The sequence below is a fragment of the Sabethes cyaneus genome, chromosome 1, assembly GCF_943734655.1.
Source record: "Sabethes cyaneus chromosome 1, idSabCyanKW18_F2, whole genome shotgun sequence".
Lineage (NCBI taxonomy): Eukaryota > Metazoa > Arthropoda > Insecta > Diptera > Culicidae > Sabethes > Sabethes cyaneus.
In genome coordinates this window covers 29,240,999-29,255,024 of record NC_071353.1, presented here as the reverse complement: position 1 = coordinate 29,255,024, position 14,026 = coordinate 29,240,999, and the positions used below count along the sequence as shown (strand labels likewise).

The window sequence follows — 14,026 nt, the reverse complement described above, 5'->3', positions numbered from 1 at the left end:
ACTGCTTCCTGAGCTAAACGCTACGTATATTTGTCATCGGATCGGATTTAGTTTTTTTCATCTAAAAAACAAAAAGCAGCAGTTGATGGCACGAGCAGAAGTGGGGTTTTTGCGCACTGGCAGCGGGAGCTGGTCACGCGATTACGGTACGGCGCTACCAGCAGTGGTGGTATCGCCACTATGCCACCCGACCATAACAATTCTGGCGGCTTTAGCCCGACGCAATTCATCTCGCTGAGCAAATCTATTGTGAGTAACTCGCAAAGCGTCAAGCAGAGCTGGTTGCCTTGGACGAGGGATAACGACACGCCGAGGGAGAAGATACATACCGTCCAGAAACAAATAAAAGGATTGCCACGACCAGCAAAGACTTGTCTCTGCTAAAAGTGGTAATGCAATTTTTTTCTATTCTTAATCTGTAAAAAAAAATAAAGTGTACCTAATATAAATTTATTTACATAAATTATAAAGTGTAAAGTATAAAGTGTCATTCAAGTTATTGGTGTTATTGGCTGCCATCAAGCACTATTTATTCCACACCTGCTCTTGGTGGTGCTACTGATACGTTTGTACGACGATTAATCGACACATATTTCACACTTGCTCTCAACAATCCAGCAGATACGTTTGCGCAACTTTCATTCGACCCTTATTCCATCACTATTCCACAGTTGCTCTCAGCAATGCTGCTGATTCGTTTGCGCAACATTTATTCCACTTTTATTCTGCACGTGCTGTCAGCAATGCTGCTGCTACGTTTGCGCCACGTTTATTCCATCCTTATTCCACTACTATTCCACACGTGCTTTCTGTAATACTGCTGAAACGTTTGCACAATGCTTATTCCACTCTTATTCTACTTTTTCTCCACAATTGCTCTTAGCTGATACGGAAGCTTTTAAGCGACCGGTATTCCACACCTGCTCTTAGGTGTGCTGCTGATACGTTTGCACAATGCCTATTCGATTCTCGTTCCACACTTAAATAACAACATGTAGATGTTGATTAGAAGCTAGCAAAAATGTGGGATATAACGTTTAAACAACACGTACTTCAGCAAATTCGCTTATTCAGCACCGGATGCTACCACGCAACTCTTATTCCACACCTGCTCTTTTAACTGCTGCCGTTTTGCTCCTTGGGTGTTGCTCCGGCACTTCATGAAAATATGAATGTTCTCTTTAGTTATCCTGTATCTTGCTTGCAATAGCCTGGTTTATATTAATTTCACAAAAAACAAGTTTTTTACCATTCAAGCACGTGGATTTTTATACTTTAGCGTGATATGTAACCTGTTTGTTATCGCATAAATATACAAAAACATTATTTTCTCGTATATACTGTAAACAAACCACTGACAAAGTATATACCAAAAATAAAGTACTCAATTTTCTTACATTTTGCAATAATAATTTTACTTGTACATTGTTTTACTACATTAAGAAAATTAAAAAAGTGAACTTTTTTCCGATTCTTGAAGCAAACTGTCATTTTTCTCACCGTTCGGCTAGTTCCAAAGACCACCACCGTCAGCGCATAAGTTTCTGTCGAACAGGTCAATACCAATTTGATATCTGTGCTTGGGAAGTAAGTCAAAACAAGTGACCAAGCTCCCTCATTTCAACAAGATTTCTTTACACCGCACTGCGATTAAACCTAGACCATTTTGATGTCCTTGCTTGGGAAGTACGCCAGAAAGAGTGACCGAGTCCCCTCGTGCCAACAGATTTCTTACGAACGCGAATAAACCTAGTCCAATTTGATGTTTGTGTTAGGGAAGTGTGCCAGAAAAAATGACACAACTTCATTGTCCCAACAGATCGCAAATTCTTTACTGCGAGACGACTAAACCTAGACGAATTTGATATCTGTGTTGGAAAAATGTGCTACAGCTGTAGTGTTCGGTTATAATATGACTGTGTATGAATAAGCATGCTTGCCGTTTCATTAGAAGTGTAGTGAAAAGATGCGCTGTTGATAAAATAGGATTGCATTCGTAAAATCCCTTCAACGTGGGGAACCATGGGTAATAAAAACAATCTTTAATTTCTGTAAGGTAGCAGGAAAGCAATAGTTTGTGTTCTTGATTTTGTTAAATTGTTTCCAAATGCATATAGAAATAATGTTACTACTTTGATAAATGTTACATTGGTGACAAAAACATTGCGCCCATCGCATTGCACTGGTTTAATGATAAAATATGCGGTAAGAAAAATGGAAAATATATGTTGTAGCGCTAATATATTGGCAATTCGGGTGAAATTTTGAATGGATTTACTACGGTTGACGTTTATTTTACGAAGTTGTTTACACTAATATTCTTTTAGGCTAGGCTTGTTTTACGCATTTGTAATGAGTATAGAATCATTACATAAGTAGCGTTAGTAAATATGAACATTAGCCTTTAAGTATACAACCAGTGCTCTAACCAATAGAAATAACTATCAACTGCCGATTGATGGTTATGGGTGGAAATTCTTTCGGGTAGGGGATTATAGTCATACATGGATAGGACAGAAAATTAGGAATTAGAATCGGTGTTTCAAGAAACCGGAAACACCATCTAGGGAAAGAGAAAAGAAACTTGGACTAAGAAAACTTTTAGGCTACATGAGTCTGAGAAATTTTAAAGCAGGTCTTTCCTACTTAGATCGTCGAGAAGTGAAATTCGAAGTGATTTGTAGCGAAACGCGAGCCGGTAAATTAAATTAAAAGTATGAAATGTGATATAAGTTTTTCTTCGAATTAAAATTATTAAATTTTCTAGAATTCGCTGTGAATAATTTATTTAAAAAAGTCGTGAGTCGTGTGTGATAAAATTAAGCAGTCGCGAGTAAGTTGATTAGAGTTTATTTTTAGAAAAAGAATTAACAATTAAATTAGTCTTACCGACAGAAGTTAAGCCGTGAGTCGTGATAATTGTGGGCCAGGAAAAAGGTAAAGGTTAGGATCGATTGAATTTTATTGGTGTGTGCTAATGAAATTCTTAGTTTGCATCGACCACGTTGGCGGTCCCTTTGATTGGGAAGCCACCATTTTGAACGCGTCATTCTTCGATGGACGAATAAGGTCAGATCGGTGAACTAGGCGGATCCCCTGGGTGCATCGATCGTCTCGAGGTTGCGTACCTCTATCGGTGCATTTAGAATGCATTTGTCGTCGATTTGGTATCTCGATCTCGTAAGCACCACTCACCATTAAGGTGGTTGCCGGATTTACGAGTTGGTCTCCGTAAGGAAAGAATCCAAACGCCAGTGCGATCCGCTCGGTTCACGCAGATTGCAGTCCAGATCCTAGACCGGCGGGAAGAGAAAATTGCTATCTTCACGTCACGCGGCTGCCATCGCCGCTTGCGTTGATTTGTTGGCCACCGCCGCATACTTTGCATGCCATTGCTGCTAGCGTCGTCGTCTATTCGCGGAGATACCGTTAGGGCCATCCCAATAGCAGTCTATCCCAATAGCAACAGAATTCATAAGGTAGCTTTATGGCGGCCCGCGTGCCTCAAGGAACATTTTTTGTTGTATAGCAGCTTATCAAGCACTTGTTTAATTGGTTTTAGCTATACAACAGTTTAATAGGCTACTAGTAAACAAAAATGTTTGTTGGTGCGCTACTATGGATCAGATATTCACATTCTGATAAATCCTTCCGAAATGTTAAGAATACATCATGCCCACACATCATGTTTTCGAAGATTTCGAGGCAACTTACGATAAAGTTGAAGGAGAACAGTTATGGCAGATTGTGCAGTAATAATTTCTGTTGAACTGACGTGGCTGATTAAAGCTTCGTTGTACTGAGTGCACGTTTCTGATATACTTTCGTACTCCTTTAGATGCTGCATGATATTTATTTTGGCTTTTCAGTGTTCGATCCTGCGAACGGGCATCAAAAAGAGACACGCTTTTCAACAAGGGTAACCAAGATAGCCTAGGGTAAATACGAAAGAATTGTGCAATTATAATCATATACTAGTTTTATTTCGGTTTACTGTTTCTTTACAAGTCAGTCTAAAAGTAAGTAGCTATATTTACAAAATTTCGTTGTATAATTACTAATACTAAACAGAATAAAATCAACTTTTAGCGGTGATCCTCTCCGCTGTAACACTGTTTATCGTTTCAGGGTGATGTTCAATCTTCTTATTCAGATCAAATGACCCAAAGCGTTTACTACCGAATGGAGATCGGGAGTGGAGCCACCGCACAGCCGGATGTAGCATCTTCGTATTGTAAGCATCAAGTTTACTCCACGTTGCTAAGCTAAATACTATCCCTACGGAGACTGTTAAAATAGTACCAAACACACTGTAGTACATATAGGATACGGAATATATTCGGTATAGTAAGGATTCCTCGAAGGATGCAGACGCTGGCCCAAGCTCAGCATTAAACAAATAAGATGAAATATTGTATTCGAGCCGAAATTGTGTACCACAACCGTCTATGGAGGTTGGAAGCAACGAATCATTGACTTCCACGTATAATAAGCGACCCGTAAAAATCCAGATTGTTATGGCATGTGAAAGAACCATTCCTAGTGCAGCGCCTTTCCAATTGGCGAATGGCACAAACATTGCGAGTATAAACACTCCTAATAGGGGTCCGGACGTAGCGGAAAGTACTAAAATCGATGATTCTATAACTCCTGATAATAGACCGACGAGGAATCCAATTCCCATTATAATTATTGCGTAAACTGAACCAACTACTTTAATCACAGTCAATTGAAAGCTATCACTTTTCCCTTTTAGCGCTGGAACGATTGAGAGGAAATCCTCCCACGTTACAATGGCAAGCGAGTTGAGGCTAGATATGTTAAAAGTAAGTGCTCCATTGAATAGGGTTCCCACGAATAAGCCCCATACTCCTGGCACATTTGCAAAATAGTCCACTATGAAGTATGGCAAGATTTGATCCATCTTTTCGGTATAACCTGCTTTCCACGGATCGCAGGTATAGTATAGAGCATATATTCCTATTCCCACTAGCCATGGTAAGGAGAACAGAATCGCTACTAGCGGGATGTTCACCAGCATGGTTCTCCTGATCTTGCAGAGCGTTGGCATGCTTAAGTAACGTTGTACGAAGTTTTGCTGACAACCCAGCAAACTAAGCGATGTGAATAATTCGCTCAGCCAGGCTGACGTTGTTGTCACTCTTAAGTGTAAATCTGCTGCAAAATTAAACAGGTTGATGCGACCTAAAATTACAAAAAAGGTTATCAATATTTTAGTGATTGAAAATTATGATTGATCGAACCATTTTCGGCGGCAATTTCAAACATTCGTCCAAAGCTTCCAGTTGCTACAGTACAGTAAATAACGATTCCCACCAACATGGCTGTCATGCTTAGACTCTGAATCACGTCTGCGGCAACTGCGGCTTTCATGCCACCGAGGGCATTGAAGAAAATACTGATAACAGTAATGCACACCAGCGAAACCCAGTAGGGAACTCCAATGATGGTGTTTAATGCCACCGTCGGTGTATAAATGGTAATTCCTAGACTGAAGAGCGAGCGCATGATGTACGTTCCCGAAGCTAAACACCGAACCAGCCGGCTATTAAACCTTGAATTTTCCAATGTTAATTGGTTTTAGTAAATACCTACTTACTTAGAATTCTTACCTCAACTCCAAATACTGATACACGGAAGTGATACCCAGATCGAAGTATACCGGAATAAAGACCAGACACACAATAGGATATGCCGTAATCATTCCATACAATGTCTCCCACATTGCGGTGCCATGGTAGAAGAACTCACTCGGATAGCCCAAAACCGAGATGACACCAAGCGTACCGCGGGTGATGGACAGCATCATAGCTAGCATGGAAATACGTCCCGCCCCAAATGCGTAGTCCTCTTTCGTTTTCACCTTGCGGCTGCATAGTCGCTTGCGAATTGGGATCAGTGCCGAGATCACTACGAAGGCGACGAACACCAGATAATTCCACAGGTTGTCAACGGTCGGTTCATCTAGCTGGCGTTGCTGGAATGAAAGAAATTTGGAATATACAAATCGATTGGTATGACTGTACAGATACATGAATGTCGACTTAGAAATGCGATAAAAAAAACGATATATAGTGCAAAATATGTCTACAGTCTGACAGTCGGACGTCAGTATGGTATTCTTGCGTAAGAGTTATGATTGATGAGTTGCTTAAAGTATTTCTGGTTCGATCCACTTTGTGTAGTTGGTTTGGTTGAACCAAAAACTCGTACATAAACCCCTGTGCAGGACTACAATAGGTCATTTATACATTATTGATTGCCCGATCCCACTTGGGGCTCCTTTGTCACTCTCCCATAAAAACAGCTTCCATAATGTAAGAAACAAAATCCTTTTTTTTTCATTTGAGCATGTTTACTCCCTTTGTCAGTTCCTCTCACGTTGTCCACAAACCACTTGTAAATCTGTCTTCTTCTCGGTAATCCCTATGAATCGACACAAAGCCTTTTTTACGTTTTTGAACCTCCTCCTTTTTAATGGCCACCCTATTCCCCCTTTCAGAAATAAAACTACTTGTACAATTGCTATCGTTCCAAACGTAAGAGAAACGCACCGCTTTACCCATTTAAACCTTTCGCTCCCCTTGTAAGAGACCGTCTCCCTCTTTTTTGTCAACCCCCCGGTGCTGATTCTCTTTAGCCAAAAAACATGTGTTTGACAAACGACGTTTGATGAAAAACAGTACAGAAGTTCCGGGGTTATGGCGGAACATACATTCATACTCACGTTCCTCGTCTCCCAACATGTCAGTTCCCCCTTCTGTCACATAGCTAATTATGCATCGGTTTGCTCAATGAAAATTACTATAATGGAAACGAAACAAAATTTTATTTACCATATATTCCTCCTCGGTGGAACCCCATCTTTTCTCAAAGTCAGTTGCACAACTGTTATGTTATGGTTTAACTGCAAGGGAAACACAACCCCTTTTACTTTTTTAGATCTATCAACCCCTTGCAAGGGATTCCCCCCTATTGTCAACTTCCCGGTGCTGATTCCCTAATGTCAAGGAACATGTGTACCAAATTTGATTAAGAACTTTCCAGATGTTTCAGAGTTATGACCTCCCAGTAAACCACAAATCGAATCGTATATAAATGTATAAAAAATTATGCTAAATATCGAAATCGTACACAAAACTTATTAAAACGCACCCTAGTTTATATTCAATCGTACAAAATGATGACAACTGATTTACATACGATTTTCATCACAGAATTGTTTAGCATTATGGACCTAATCATGTAGAGTCGGATCTCGTCGTTTACATATACTTATGAATGCGAAATGTTCACAAATAATCTGCAAATAATCGCCTCCAAAATAGCATGCATATGCTGGTTTCGTGCATCGAATACGATGTTGTAAAAATCCAAACGTGATCGAAAAGGCACTTTAATTGAAGGAAGTATGGCTAAAAATGGCTAAGCAAGTCGGTTCTCATATTACCCAAAACTTGATGAAAGGGGAGAAGGCCTCGCCTAGGAGCTCTTGTGTTAGGAGAAGAGGTTTAATAAAGCAGTGATGTCAAAGCGTAATAACGCTGTACCTAGTAGCACTTCATTTCCAGAAAGTTTGAATAGAATCAGACTTAAGAAGAAGAAAAATACAACCTGTTTGGTTTGTCCATTGTTTTCGAATACAATTTTTAAAGCGAATATGAATCAATATTTCTGGCTTTGGAACAGAAACTAGCCAGACCCTATCTCTACGAAGTAGTAGCTCTACGAATAACCCCAGTAGAATATTGGTCATACACGCAAAAAAATCTTCACGTCAAGTTTGCGTGAAAACATAAGTAATTCTCATCTGCCGCACTTTTCATGTGACGTTCACGTGAATTATTGGTAACTTGCACTCATACAAATCGGTTAATGTGCGATTCCAATGAATTTTATCTACTTTCCCATTAACTAGCATCTGAAATTCATGTAAGTTGCTGGAAGTTTACATTATTTTTCACGTGGATGCAACGTGTTGATTTTTTAGAGTGTATGCTAATACAGTGGACCCCCGTTCATTTGAACGATTCCTTATGCAAACTAACGAGGTTAGTTTTTATTTTGAACAACTGGCAACCCTAAATATGTTGAAACTTATATAAACTGGTCGCCCTGCTGTTTATTATTGTTTTGGTGGTTTGTTTTAGTTCACAGTTGCAAGCAGCGAATATTTCATTCTCCGACCGGATTTCTATCATAATCGTTGGGAAAACAGAATGTAAAACAGATTAAACACGCTAGGTCAGTACCAAAAAATCGTGTTTATGTGCATTGTTGCATAAGCAAATGTTGTCATATTGAGAATGACATTTGAACAACTTTTAATTTGCACGTCGTGCAAACCAGCGGGGTTCAAATTAAAAAGTGTTCAGATTAAAAACGGTCAAACGAACGGGGGTCCACGGTAGTGACGTGGGCTCTTTCGAGCTTCCGAGCGTCTGTTCTCCATGTTGGGAGCGGCAACTGATCAAAACGGCATCTGATCTCCATGATAGAGACAGCTAATCAGCAGCCTCGTGCCAGTGTGGGACTCTAAATACTGCTGTGCATGATAGGGGGCCGTAGCCCTTTCAAGCAGTCATCATAAAAAAAATAATATAGGTCGAACTCTTCCGAGTTTCAAATGTCAGAGACCAACAAAACCAGCAGTGTACGACGCCTACAGTTCGTCGAATAAATCGCGTGAACTCGGAGGCGCCATCGCTGGATGAAATTGTAGCAGCCATCAAGAGTATGAAATCCAATAGAGCGCCAGGGATAGATCGTATTTCAGCCAAAATGCTCAAAGCTGACCCATCTTTGTCAGCCCAGATGATGCATCAGCTTTTCAGCAATATTTGGGAAACCGCAACTTTTCCGGTGGACTGGATGCAGGGCATATTGGTCAAAGACCCTAAGAAAGGAGACCTAACGGAATGCGGTAACTGGCGTGGCATCACGTTGCTCTGTATTACTCTCAAAGTACTCTGTAGGGTAATCCTCAACCGGATCCAGGAGAAGATCGACGTTAATCTCCGGCGGCAGCAAGCTGAATTCCGTGCTGGTCGATCATGTGTAGACCATATCACAACGCTCCGCATTATATTGGAGCAGATCAACGAATTCCAGGACTCTCTTCTGCTGGTGTTCGTTGACTTCGAAAAGGCGTTCGACCGACTCAATCACGAAAACATCTGGGGCGCACTTAGGCGTAGAGGAGTTCCAGATAAGCTAGTCCATCTCATCGAGGCTCAGTACGAGGCGTTCTCGTGCAAGTTTTTGCACGACAGCGTCTTGTCCGACCCCATAAGGGTTACTGCTGGCGTGAGACAGTGCTGCATTTTATCACCGCTTCTGTTTCTCATCGTTATGGATGAGATATTAGTTGGAGCAATTGACAGTAGACCAAATCGAGGATTACCTTGGAATCCTCTAACGATGGAGCAGCTAAATGACCTCGACCTAGCCGACGACATTGTCTTGCTCGCACAACGCCGAAACGACATGCAGAGCAAGTTAGATGACCTCTCCGAGAGCTCCCAAGCAGCAGGTCTCACAGTCAATGTATTCATGCGAACGTATTCAATGTATTGTATTCATTGTATTCAACGTCAATGTATTCATGCGAAAACTAAGTCTATGGTAGTGAACACTGACAATGCCACCAACTTCACAGTAGCGGGACAACAAGTTGAGCAGGTAGACGCCTTTCAATATCTTGGTAGCCAAACAACGCCTGATGGTGGTACCAAGACTGATATAGCCACACGGATCAGGAAGGCCAGGGGTGCCTTTGCGGGTGTCTGCGAAACATTTGGCGCTCAAACCAGATCACTCTACGTGCCTGCGAAACGTGGTGCGTCGCAGTGGAAACAACGTAAAAAGTGCTGGTATTCAATAACCGATGCCTGCGATATATCATTCGTGCCTGGTGGCCTAACAACTGGATATCCAACGAGGAAATCCATCGTCGATGTCATCAACGGCCGATAGCAATAGAAATTCGTGAACGTAGGTGGAAGTGGATCGGACACACCTTGAGGAAAGGAGCGAACGAGGTTTGCAGAGAAGCACTCGACTGGAATCCACAAGGACAGCGTAGAAGAGGCAGACCCAGAGGCTCATGGCGACGGAGCTTAGCCAACGGCATCCGGGCTGTAGACGAGAACCTGTCCTGGCGACAGGTAAAAGCCATGGCGGGTAACCGTCAGCAGTGGAGATCTCTGATTTCATCCCTTTGTTCTGCCGGACCGGCGGACATGGACACATTAATAGGTAAGTAAATGTATATTTATTCTTGACAGATACGTATTTCACCTACGACTGCAGGATTCCTCAGTTTCTGTTTTCAAACTAACTGTTTTCGGAGTTAGTTCGAAAACAGACACTGAGGAAGCCTGACGGCGAAATACTTAATAAATATACATAGAAAAATTAAATTCGGCAAGTTTTCTTTTTATTTAATTCCACGTTAAAAGACTACCAGCTGGACCGTGTGAACTATCGTACGATAACCGTACTCAATGCCATCTATCAACTGCCAGTGATTCATCAACCCATCGACTGATCATCGACTTCAAAGCTGTATAAGATGCCATCGACCGCAAACAGCTATGGAAAATCCATGGCTTTGGCTTTCCAGAGCAACTGATTACGTTGTACAGTATGCAGTGCTGTGTGCGAATTTCGGATAGATTGTTAAGCTCATTAGAATCCAACAGGTAACTTCGTCAAGGTAATGGTATAATGTCTAAGATGATGAGCACGATCTTTGACAGATCTAGTCAAATCGTTTTCAGTACAGTACAAATTAATTGCAAAGCTAAGTTTTTCATGTTTCTATTAATAAGCACATTTTTGCATCCCTTGCCGAGACTACGATAGCCTGATAAAATAGCCAGAAATCTAAACTACTAAAACTAAATCCCATACCATCCCATGTGGATATGTACCTTGAAGTTTTTTTTCGTAAAGATTGAGCTTATAATTCAATTTATGCAGAAGTTATGCATGAACATGCATTTATATTGAAAGTTAAAATACTTAAGAAAAACGGCGTCCAGCACGCACCCGTCGCGATGCGGCGGCACTACGTGCAAAGATAAAACAGATGCACGTGATTTTTGAAACATGAATGCATGGTTGATGTTAATGATGCACCCCTTTAGCAAGAAGACTGCCACCTCTGTTATTTTGCTATATAAACATCAAGCGTCACCATCGGCGGCACTTCTTTTAATGAAGGTGGTAATCTTTTCATCATTCATTAGTGTTGGTAATTTTTGTTTGTTTGATTAGGTTGGTGTGATGATATGAATAGTAGTGCACTCACTCACACCATCAGTGTCTTCGGAACATTGGCACTTGGCAGAGCTATCAGTCTTCTTGTTAATGGAGTCTTTGGTGTTATTCAGCAATATGCCAATTCAGCTTTTAATTGTAGCGGCTAATAGTTGAGGCTACTGATAGTTGAGGAAATTAAAACAGCGGGTGTACAGCTATCGGCTGATAATTTATTGTTGGCATTTGCTCAACTTTATGCGAAAAAATTCAATCATTACAAAAGTTCAATTATTACAGAAGAAACAGAATAAGAATTTGTAATCTTTCGCTTCAAGTTTTCCTTTTAATGTTGCTGCACACTAAGGTAAAATATAATGAAAAATAAAAATATTTCCTCTTCTCCATGTTGTAAGAAATGCTGCAACTTGTAGCATTAGTATTACTTTTTTTTTTTGTTCTACCGTATTTTGTGATCGCGGTGCAACTGATTCTGGTTGACATGCATAACTTCCCCATTAAACGAAGGCTGTAATCTTACTCAAACAATGAACAAATGTTTACTAATTTTTTTATGGCAGGTCGGCGTACAGTTATCACATTTTAATATTTTTCATATCTTAAAATTAATCGTCATCTGCAAAAATGGTGCTTGGATACCTGTTACAAACTTACTAATATCGAAATTTAATTTACCCAAGTTTTTTCAAATAGAGAGATATTTTAATAATTAATTACCTATTCAAATCAATGTAAAGTTTCAAGCTTTTTATATCGAAAATTAATGTTTAAAAATGCTTCCTCAAGCAAATTCCTTGTGTTGGAACATACTTTGGCAGAGCTGATTAATTGTTATTGCTTGGAGCAATCTTTGGAAGACTTACAAAATTTACTTGAAAAATAAACAACATAGCCTCAATCGATTTGCTGATAGGAAATTGAATGAATGTCATTGTCTGTTGGATGTTATCCGGTTCAGACCGTTTACCATCAAACCCGGAGGAAACAGAGCTCAAACTGTCTTGATAAAACAAAATCAGCTCCCAGCTTAGCTTGAATGGTGCCGAGAAAAACAGAAACTAGAAACATATACAAAACGTTCACTGATTCCGATGAAAGTTTATGTCACGTTACAAACATTCTGTTTTCTGTTGTAACTAACCGCTCACTAACCCAGTTTTTGAATGCATCATGTCGACTTCGAGCTAATGGGGAAATGTTACTTTAGTTGCACTTATCACTCACGTCTTTTGATATTGTTTAGCTCTTCTAAGAAGAGAATCTATCGTGTTTTCTGCCAAATTTTGTTTTGATCCATTGCAAAACTGACATCATTAGAAGAATATGGTCATATGTTGATATGCGCAATACCCTGGAAAAAACTTCGACAAGGCCTCTTTTAGTGTCAATTGTCACCGATAAAAGTGATTTAGCGATCGGCAGGAACATGCGAGCCATCCGGTACATTGATAAGTAAATACCATCATTCCGGGTGGGCTGACCACGCGACGGTAAGCCGAATGAACATTATTATTGGACAAAGGTGGACATCACAGGCAATCTGGTGCACGAACTCATTTAACTCATTCTCCCATCGGGCGGCGGTGTCATGTTCAACCACGGGCACATCCAAATGATAAGCTACACGTGCTCAAACGACACCATAGCGTCATAATAGCGTCGTCGGTGCCTGAGGTCTTGCCGAGCCGCGCAATTCCGCTATCAAACGGGCGAAACTGCCAACCTTTGCTAAACAGATCAACGACACAGCGCCAATGCCTCCGAAGTTGCCGACGTCAAAAAACATGCTGTGACTAATGTTCCAAATGTACCAACAATCCCCAACCGAATTCAGTAGCTTCAAAATTACCAGCATTTTTCACCCAAAGCCGGCAACGTTTCTTCCTCTCCTGGATTTTGTTTTCTTCCTCTTCAATCAAATGTATCAACACAGAATCACAGCTCATTAAAATCACAGTTTTTCTCAAACTACAAACTGCCAGCCCGCCCGTAGCAGAGGAATGCACGTCTGTCGATCGGCCCACTGCAACCCCGGCAATGACCGCGCGCGCGTTCTGATGATAACTGATAACGCTCAAACATATGTCGGATAGGGGTAAGACCCCATGGAAAACACTTCCTCAAACAATGCCCCCAATGTAACCGATACCGACTTCGGTGATAACACACGAACCGACGACGCGACAGCAGAAGCAATTGGGCCCGCAGACAGAAGCCGCCAGTTGTGAGCGCACAGCACTACAGTCCCTAGTCTAGCCGACTACCGTGCGGTCTTGCGCGGCCGAATTCTACAAAGAACTGAAACAATTAAATCCACCACTCGGTGCTATATAGGTTTCGTGGGTAGTCGCGGCGAAGACACGCGCCGACACCGCACCGACTCGATGATCGACGTCCAGCTATAGGGATGTCAAACGGAACGGTCGGGAGTGAATTGTTTCCAGATGGAAAATAGACGACGTGACCGTTCAGGGGTATTCGATGCAGGATTTAGTATCAGAAGCTGGATGTAAAATGTGTATGAAAAATTTGTATGTGTAGGTTTTTCGCAAAGAAGTACGCAACTCGTATAATGAAACTTAGAAGCTTAGTTAGAAACTTAGAAGCTAGAAGGTAGAAATTGAGGTTAGAAAATTGCCTTATGTTTTTGTTAAATCTTTCAAAAATAGGGTTTATGGGAGAGAATCTTATCTGTTTAAAATTATGAAAATTATAGTGAAAA

General features: G+C 40.9%; 1 protein-coding gene across 1 annotated transcript in view; it reads right to left on the bottom strand.

Moving 5' to 3' along the window:
- Window positions 1-4,078: 4,078 nt before the first annotated feature.
- Window positions 4,079-14,026, bottom strand: part of LOC128745508 (sodium-coupled monocarboxylate transporter 1-like) — a 39,822-nt gene continuing 29,874 nt past the window's right edge. Inside the window, exons 3-5 of the mRNA XM_053842583.1 lie at window positions 5,634-5,998; window positions 5,265-5,575; window positions 4,079-5,205 (exon numbers count right to left, since the gene is read on the bottom strand). Coding sequence (XP_053698558.1) covers window positions 4,079-5,205; window positions 5,265-5,575; window positions 5,634-5,998 — 1,803 coding nt within the window. The remainder of the gene's footprint in view (window positions 5,206-5,264; window positions 5,576-5,633; window positions 5,999-14,026) is intronic.